Raw genomic sequence first — 8,481 nt, 5'->3', positions numbered from 1 at the left:
TTATTGTTATTATTTATTATTATTATTATTTATTATTATTATTATAATCGAGACGTTAACCTACTGTCACAGAACGCTATCAACCGCAATTAAATTTGAAAGATAACGAATATACTTCATTTATTCATTCATTCATTCAATCACTCCTTCATCAATCCAGATATATGTAAGTCATTTCAATCATAAGTCACACACACACATACACACACATTCACACACACACACATTCACAACACACCCACACACACACACAACACATACATTTGTGTACGATTACCTCATGAACATCCATATAATATACTGTATAGAAGTCTATGGATTACCTAGATTCACGCACACACGACACACACATCTAGGTAAAATAATGTCAGATATCGCGGCGAGATAGCGTAATTGTCAAAGCGTCTGGTCCTGACGTTGCCGTGATCGGGTTTGAAAGCAAAGAGAACCCCGCCTGTCACGTGCAATGATGGTGATGCTGGTGATGACGATGCTGGCGATGAAAATGGTGATGAAGATGGTGGTGAAGATGCTGGCGATGAAGATGGTGACAAGCCAAAAATGGTGATTCATAAAATTGGTACATAGGTGAATCAATTTAAAAATAGTGATAATAAATTGAAGATTAAATTATTAATAGGCTAGAGATCTCTAATAATACTCACCAGCATGATGATGATGATCATGATGATGATGATCATCATCATCATCATCATCCTAATCGTCATCATCATTGTCGTCATCATCATCATCATCGTCGTCATCATCCTTTCCTAATCATGGTCATCTGTTAGCCTCCTACACTAATCACCACCACCATTATCATCGTCATCATTCCTCCCTAATCATATTTTTCATCATCATCCCCACACTATCACCATTATCATCATATCATCACATATTTTCTCTTAAAACGTCATAATTGCCTTATAAGTTTACTTTTAAATTTAACCCCACTTCCGTCGTGAATTCTTCTGGAAAGACTTTTTAATAACATAAATTAATAAATAGATAAATATCGAAATTTATATTATCCGTTATGTTACATGAACAGCCTACTTTTCTGAGCAATTATAAAAGCTGTTTCGTAGCCAATTGGAAACAGTTTTCATGGAGCGTTTTTCCAAACAAAATAGAAAGAAAAACTAGCATAGAAAATAGAATCTAGAAGCTAGTAAGTAAAAATAGAACAGCAACGAATTAGGAAATTATTTTTTTCTTTTTGAAAGAAAGCGTAAAAATAGATCTTAATTAAAATTACTCATTTTATTTATTAATCAATAGATGTATATAAGTCATACAAACGTTAATTAGACGTAAACAGGTCACACGAATATTAATTAGATGTACATGTATATAGATCACAAAAATTTAAATTAGACTAAATGAATATTAATTTGTTGTATATAGGTGACATGAATATTAATCAGATGTATATAGGTCACACGAATGTTAAGTAGGCTTCACCTGATTGGACTGATGGGGCCCAGCCTAGATTCGCCGGGCAGTGGAAGGTTGTGGCGTTTCAATTCTTGCACTGCTCTCTCCCTTGCGTTTCGTCGTTTATAATAATTAATAATAATTATAATAATATAAATTAATTATAATAATTATAACGTGAATAATTAGTAGTTTATATAATTAACTATGTATAGAAATCAATTTGAAGCCAACTAAACTCACACCCACCTTTCAAATTTTTCGCTAATGATCTGCCTCTTCAATCTTTCCACGTCAGCTTCCATCTCGATGGATCGACTTCTGTGTTGCAGCAACTCTCTACTCTGGTTTGATCTTTGTAATTGGTCGGTTCAAGGGGTTGGTAATTCATTCAGTTTTGTAGCAATCAATCAATTAATCAATCAATCAATCAATCAATCAATCAATCAATCGATCGATCAACCAACCCACCAATCAATCAGTCAGTAAATCAATCAAATATTTGATTGACCAAGAAGCCAACAACCATTGACATACAAATGAAATAAAGGAACAAGCAACTAACAATTTAACTTCAAATTGTCCAACTCGATCTCTGAGTAGTTGTAGTTCGGATTGTTTCTCCTGTAGAGTAACTTGCAACTGCCACTCCCTACTTCGATTCAGTTGCAGAACGTTCTCCAAGTTGTCGATCGACTGTTTTGCCTGGTTTAACTGCACCTTCAGCGCCTCTACTTCGTGCTGCCTGTCCTCTAAAAGTGCTTCAACCTGGTCGAGGGGAAATTTAGTTGAAGTTATCGTTTTTTACTAGAACTAAAATGATTAACACTGATCAATTTTCAAAAATGACGTCAACTGTAGTGCTTGTTATTAGCTGTTATAAAATGTTTAATGCTCCTATTATACGTTAATGTATCATTTCTTGCATCATAATGGCATCATCATCAAAATTATCATTAATATCATCAACAAAACAACACTCGCTCGCTCGCTCACTCACTCACTCACTCACTCACTCACTCACTCACCTCTTCATTAGCAACAGACTTGAGAGCAACCTTCTTCAGCAGTTGTTCCTTATCACATTCCAACTTAAAGCAAAGTTCACGAGCCGCCTCCAGATCACTGCGAAGTACTCGCTTGTCGTTCTCCAACCTCACTGCTGCCTCTTCAAGAGATGATGATCGCTTGGATACCTGGTTCAACTGCACGCTGTACCTCTGTTCCATGTCTGTTGTCTGTAGATGGTAGAAGAGGTGAAGGTGGAAACTTTATGTGGTTGACTAACTTATACAAACATTCGATTGACTGGCGTTTGATTGGTTAGCTGGTTCGTTTGATTGTCGTCAATTAAGACGTGAATATGTTGACGTCATTCTTAGCAATGTCGCAATCAATCATATCAGTACATGTAGAACTCGAGCAATTAAGAGTGTCTTGTTACATAAGTGCGTCATAAATATTATATACATACATGGGTGACAACTGCTTGACGGAATGATTATTATCATCATAAAAGTGATAATAATACATTTTAATATGATAAAAATAACAGATAACCCCTTGTAATTCCCTCTCCAGTTTGTTACATCTCTCCAACGCTCTCCTCAACTCAGCATCCCCATTTAAAATTCTCATCTTCTGACTGGCTAGCTCCGTCTCCAGTGACCTATTTATTGATTCCAGCCTCTCTGATTGGACGATGAGTAGAGCGTATTGTTGGATGGCGTCGTTCTTTTCTTTTTCCTATATTTTAAACATCACGACGGCAACAATTATTACGACAATTATTATTAATTAATTACAATTAATTACAATTATTAATATTATTACGACGACTCGAACCAGGTTGAAACGCAAAAGGACGAACATTTCGATGACGAGAAGAAGAAAAAATATAACACCAAAATGACATGTTCTAAAGTGAATGAAGTGCAGTGATTGAGGTTTATCAATGTACGTTAGGTGTATTTATTGTGTCTGTATTGCTGTTGGTCCTTCAGAGTGATGTGTCGGGCTGGATATAGAATAAACTTATAACGACAATCATTATGATAATGATGATGATAAGATAATTATGATGATAATGATAGCAATGATGAAAATGGTGATGACGAACTTTTGAACTAAGTAACTCCTGACATCTCTTGACCTCATTTAAATACTCCTGCATCTGACCTGATGAAAGGTCACGGGCGTTCAGGGCGTCCTGGAAATCCCTATTCAAGATCTGTTATCAACGGTAATAATAACAATAATAATAACTATAATAATAATAATAACTATTATAATAATAAAAATAATAATAATTTTAAATAGGAGATGATGAATGTTAATATAACAATATAAAAATGAAAATACTTGGTTATTTTTAGTGACGGCGGTGATGTCATCCTGCAGTCTTTTATTCTCTTTCATCAGCCCATCCCTACCTTTTTTGACGTCATCAAGTTCTCCAGCCAACGAGTCGTACTTCCGTTTTAGTGAGGAAGCTTCTCTGTCCTTTGATAACAAGGCCTCCTTTAATTTGCTGATTGGTTGGTTGGTTAGTTGAATGAGTGATTGATTGATTAGGCGATTGGTTGGTTGGTTGAAAGAGTGATTGATTGATTAGGCGATTGGTTGGTTAGTTGAATGATTGATCGATTAAATGATTGATAAGCTAATTGATTAATTAATTAAATGACTGGATGGTTGGTATATAAAATTTATTAATGTTTTTTAATGAACTATTTCTGCTAAATTTAACCAGATGTGCAATCCATGTCAATCGTAGAAACTTCAGACTAAAAAATTTTCAACATAATATTTGAAGCTTTTTTTGAAGTTGAAAATTTATTTAAAAAAATTTGAATGAATGAATGAATAAATGAATGAATGAATGATTGAATGAATGATTGAATAAATGAATAAAAGAAAAAGATGAGTGATCGATAATAATAAATGAATGAATGAATAAGCGAATGAATGAATGAATTAATGAATGAATGAATGAATGGACGGATGAATCTTATTAATATTTACCATATAACATTTTCGGATTCACTGGCATTTCTTCTTAAATCGGCTAACAATTTTTCCTGGGATTTATAAAGAATGAATGTTTGAGAACATGTAAGTTTGAAAAAATACTATACCATCACCACCATCATCATCATCATCATCATCTTCCTTACTCTAGAGGCATAAGACTCCGCCTTCTCGTCAATCAAACTTTGCAACTCGTCCTTCTCTCTATCAAGAGATTTCAGAGACTTTTTTAACTGGCTGACCTAAAAAAAAAAGTAGGTCTCATTTGTTGATTGATTGATTGATTGATTGTGATTGACTTATTTATAATCTTTCTACTACAAACTTCTTCCTGTTTCCTGCGACTATCCTCTCTCCACTCCTCCACCTCTCTCTCGAGATCGTCCGCCCTATTTCTCATCATCTTCAGTTCGGCCTGGGACAGATTTAAGGATGAGTTGGCCTCTCTCGTCAGTCGCTCTGCTTCATCAGCTATCATCCTGATGATGAAGATGAGAAAATGATGATGAAAATGATGATGATGAGAAAATGATGATGAAAAATGATGATGACGACAAAGATGAAAAAAGTTATGATGACAGATGATGACGGTGAAATTGATGACGAAAGATAAGCAATGGTATAGTTTGTGATATAGAATTAAAACGGTCAGACCAATTAAGATGAGGATGATTTCATCACCAAATTCATTCCAACATTGAGAGAGAGAGAAAAAGAGAAAGATCGCATATAAATAAGCATGTTGTAGGTAGATTGGCAGGTTGGCAGAGATATCTTTGCATTCAAACCCGGCCACTGCAGCAGCAGGACCAAGCGCTCTAACTATTACACCATCTCGTCACGTTGGCAGAGATATCTTTGCATTCAAACCCGGCCACTGCAGCAGCAGGACCAAGCGCTCTAACTATTACACCATCTCGTCACCTACCAACCACAAACGAACCTCATCTGTGAAGCGGTAGCCTTATGCTGGTTGATTTCATCTCTCATTTTATTCATCCTCTCGTCGCAATTCGCATTCCTTCCCTCTATCATTCCCTCCAATTTCATACACTTCTCTCTCAGACTTGACTCTGACTGTTCTGACTGTGGAATAAAAATAACACCAATAACAAAAACAACAACAAACATTACATAAATTACAATAACAAAAACAACAACAATAATAATAATTAATAATAATAACTTACAATAACATCAACAACAAAAACAATAACATCAACAACAATATAAATAATTAATAATAATAACTTACCTGGAGTAAGGATTCTTTCAGTCTGTTTAGTTGGTCTTCATGGTCCTCTTTCTCCAAATTCATCATTTCATTTAATTCCTTTGTTAGAATTAATTTAGATAATTAAAATCGATAATAATAATTATTACTATAATTCTTCAAACAACAAATAATAATAATAATAATTACAATAACAGTGACAACAGAGGCAACATTAATACACGCATAGGTCACAGACAAAATAAAAACAGTGTATGCGTGTATGTGTGTGTCTGAGGTTGCATAAACATATGTCTGTGTGTGTTGTTTATGCCTGCATGTGTTTGTATCTGTGTGTGTTAGTATCTATGTTTGTATCTGTGTGTGTGTTTGTATCTGTGCGTGTTAGTATCTATGTGTGTATCTGTGTGTTTGTATCTGTATGTGCTTGTATCTGTGTGTGCTTGTATCTGTGTGTGCTTGTATCAGTGTGTGTTTGTATCTGTGTGTATTAGTATCTATGTGGGTATTTGTATCTATGTGTATTAGTATCTATGTGTGTATTTGTATCTGTGTGTGTTAGCTATCCCAGCTATATAAATCTCACCGCAATCTTTTCATGCAGCTGATTCCTCTCTCTCATCAACTCATTCACCCTCTCTATCGCACTATCTCTCTCCTTCGCCATCAACGCCATCTGCAATGATGATGATGCTGATGGTGCTGACGATAACGACGCTGCTTTCAACCTCTCGATGTCAAACCTCCTTCGTTCGCTGAGTTCACTTTTAGCCTTCGTGGATTCATTTTATTTTCGGAAGAATAACGTTATTAGCATAATTTATTACAATAAATTAGCATAATTTATTAGAATAAATTATAATAAACTTGTTATGAACTAATCAAAATTATCCTCTCAATGAATAAATCTAACTAACTTGGCTGTACAGCATATTTACGTGATCTCGCTCTTGTGATAGTAGGTCAACATTGGCTTGGATCTTAAAAGATGACGATGACGAGAATTATAAAGATAATGATGAAGACGATGATGATTGTCGAATGCGGTTACCGAATACACCATCATCATCATCATCAACATCAACGTCATCATTATTACAACCATCATCATCTTCTTCATCATCATCCCCATCAACTAAACTCACCTCATTTATATGTTTCTCATATTTTTCAATCATCATCTTCATCTCATCTCTCTCCTTTCTCACCATCTCCAAATCTCTCTCAACATCGTCACCAGCACCACCACCACCATCATCATTATCATCATCACAACAATCGTTTGTGGTACTAGTAATGATCTTGTTGTTGCGGGCGGTACTGGTAGTAGTAGTTGTTATTTTTTGTTGAGTATTTTGTTGTTGTTTGTTGGCGTTTCGGAGTTTTTCGTTTGTAATTGTGAGGCTGTTGTTCCTTGAAACAACTGAAAGAACTTTGTGGAGTGTGTCCACCTAGCGACAACGTTTTAATCAAATGAATTAATGAATGAATTAATTAATTAATTAATCAGCCAATCAGTTAACTGGGCAATTAATTAATTAATTATTTAATTCTTCAATTAATTAATTCACACAGTAAATTATCAATACAATTCAGTTCATTATTACTTTCATTATTACAATCAAAACACCACGAGGCAAGATTAAGCACCATCATCACCACCATTATTGTCATCATCATCATCATTGTTGTTATCCCCATCATCATCACTGTTGTTATCATCACCAGCATCGTCGTCATCCTCACTTCATTCATCCAGTATTCCTTCTCTCGTTCTAAATTTTTAACAATGGCGTCAACCTCTTTGTACCCATTCCTACATGATTTATTGCTACAAAGGGCTAAACCGTTATTATTATTATTATTGTTGTGGTTGTTTTTATTCATTTTATTATTTTTATTACTATTGTTCTGGCTGGCGTTGCCTTGCAGGTGGATGCGTTGGTGTCTCAGTCTGTCTATCTCCATCACCAGCTCCTTTTCTGAGGTGTGAGGTGAGGAAAAATAATATTAATTACTGCTAAATTAAGTTAATTAGTCGATCGATCAATTAACCAATCAACTAGTCTGTCAATTGACTATCAAAAAAAAAAACAATCAATCAACGAATGAACCAACTAATGAAGCCATTAACTTACGGTCAACCCCCGGCTCACTAATCAATCAATCAACCAACCAACCAAGCAACAAACCAACCAACCAACCAATCAATCAATCAACCAATCAATCAACCAACCAACCAACCATTATTAGTCAACTCGGCCACCTGCTGAGCCAACCTCCTCTTATCTTCTTGTATTTTGATGATTAATTCATCTTTGCGCCTCATCTCTTCAATTTCATTTTTGCTACCTTTAACTCTTTTATGATCTTTGGATTGTATTGCCTGAAATAATAAATTAAAAAAATGAAATTTATGTGCTAATTTATTTAAATATTCTATTCATTTAATTTGAATCATCCATTCATCTTCCTATCTACTTATCTATCTGGTGATTCATTAACAAACTCATTCATTCTTTCAGTCATTCGTTCGTTCATTCATTTTTTATTTAATCATTTATTTATCAGTTCATTCATTCGTTTATTTATTAAATCTACTACGAATTCATATATCCATTCATTCATTTAATAATTTATCTATTCATTCGTTCGTTCGTTCATTCATTCAACCATTCAATCCATCAATCAACCCTTCATCATTCATTCGTTCGCGTATCAAATGAAATTAACTATAACAAAAAACAACCTTTTCTTTCTCTAATAATTCTTTCTCC

General features: G+C 34.5%; 1 protein-coding gene across 1 annotated transcript in view; it reads right to left on the bottom strand.

Moving 5' to 3' along the window:
• Nucleotides 1-1,179: 1,179 nt before the first annotated feature.
• The window catches only part of HELRODRAFT_190823 (hypothetical protein), a gene marked incomplete at its 5' end in the record, with an annotated part of 10,755 nt that continues 3,453 nt past the window's right edge, over nt 1,180-8,481 (bottom strand). The window contains 16 exons of the mRNA XM_009015486.1: nt 1,180-1,548; nt 1,690-1,794; nt 2,006-2,208; nt 2,469-2,678; nt 3,001-3,186; nt 3,560-3,670; nt 3,802-3,942; nt 4,617-4,712; nt 4,796-4,949; nt 5,414-5,556; nt 5,726-5,803; nt 6,291-6,476; nt 6,622-6,684; nt 6,850-7,155; nt 7,451-7,686; nt 8,057-8,090. Coding sequence (XP_009013734.1) covers nt 1,464-1,548; nt 1,690-1,794; nt 2,006-2,208; nt 2,469-2,678; nt 3,001-3,186; nt 3,560-3,670; nt 3,802-3,942; nt 4,617-4,712; nt 4,796-4,949; nt 5,414-5,556; nt 5,726-5,803; nt 6,291-6,476; nt 6,622-6,684; nt 6,850-7,155; nt 7,451-7,686; nt 8,057-8,090 — 2,337 coding nt within the window. The 3' untranslated portion in view covers nt 1,180-1,463. The remainder of the gene's footprint in view (nt 1,549-1,689; nt 1,795-2,005; nt 2,209-2,468; nt 2,679-3,000; nt 3,187-3,559; nt 3,671-3,801; nt 3,943-4,616; nt 4,713-4,795; nt 4,950-5,413; nt 5,557-5,725; nt 5,804-6,290; nt 6,477-6,621; nt 6,685-6,849; nt 7,156-7,450; nt 7,687-8,056; nt 8,091-8,481) is intronic.

This window comes from Helobdella robusta, assembly GCF_000326865.2.
Source record: "Helobdella robusta unplaced genomic scaffold HELROscaffold_16, whole genome shotgun sequence".
Lineage (NCBI taxonomy): Eukaryota > Metazoa > Annelida > Clitellata > Rhynchobdellida > Glossiphoniidae > Helobdella > Helobdella robusta.
This window is presented reverse-complemented; position numbering and strand designations above follow the sequence as displayed.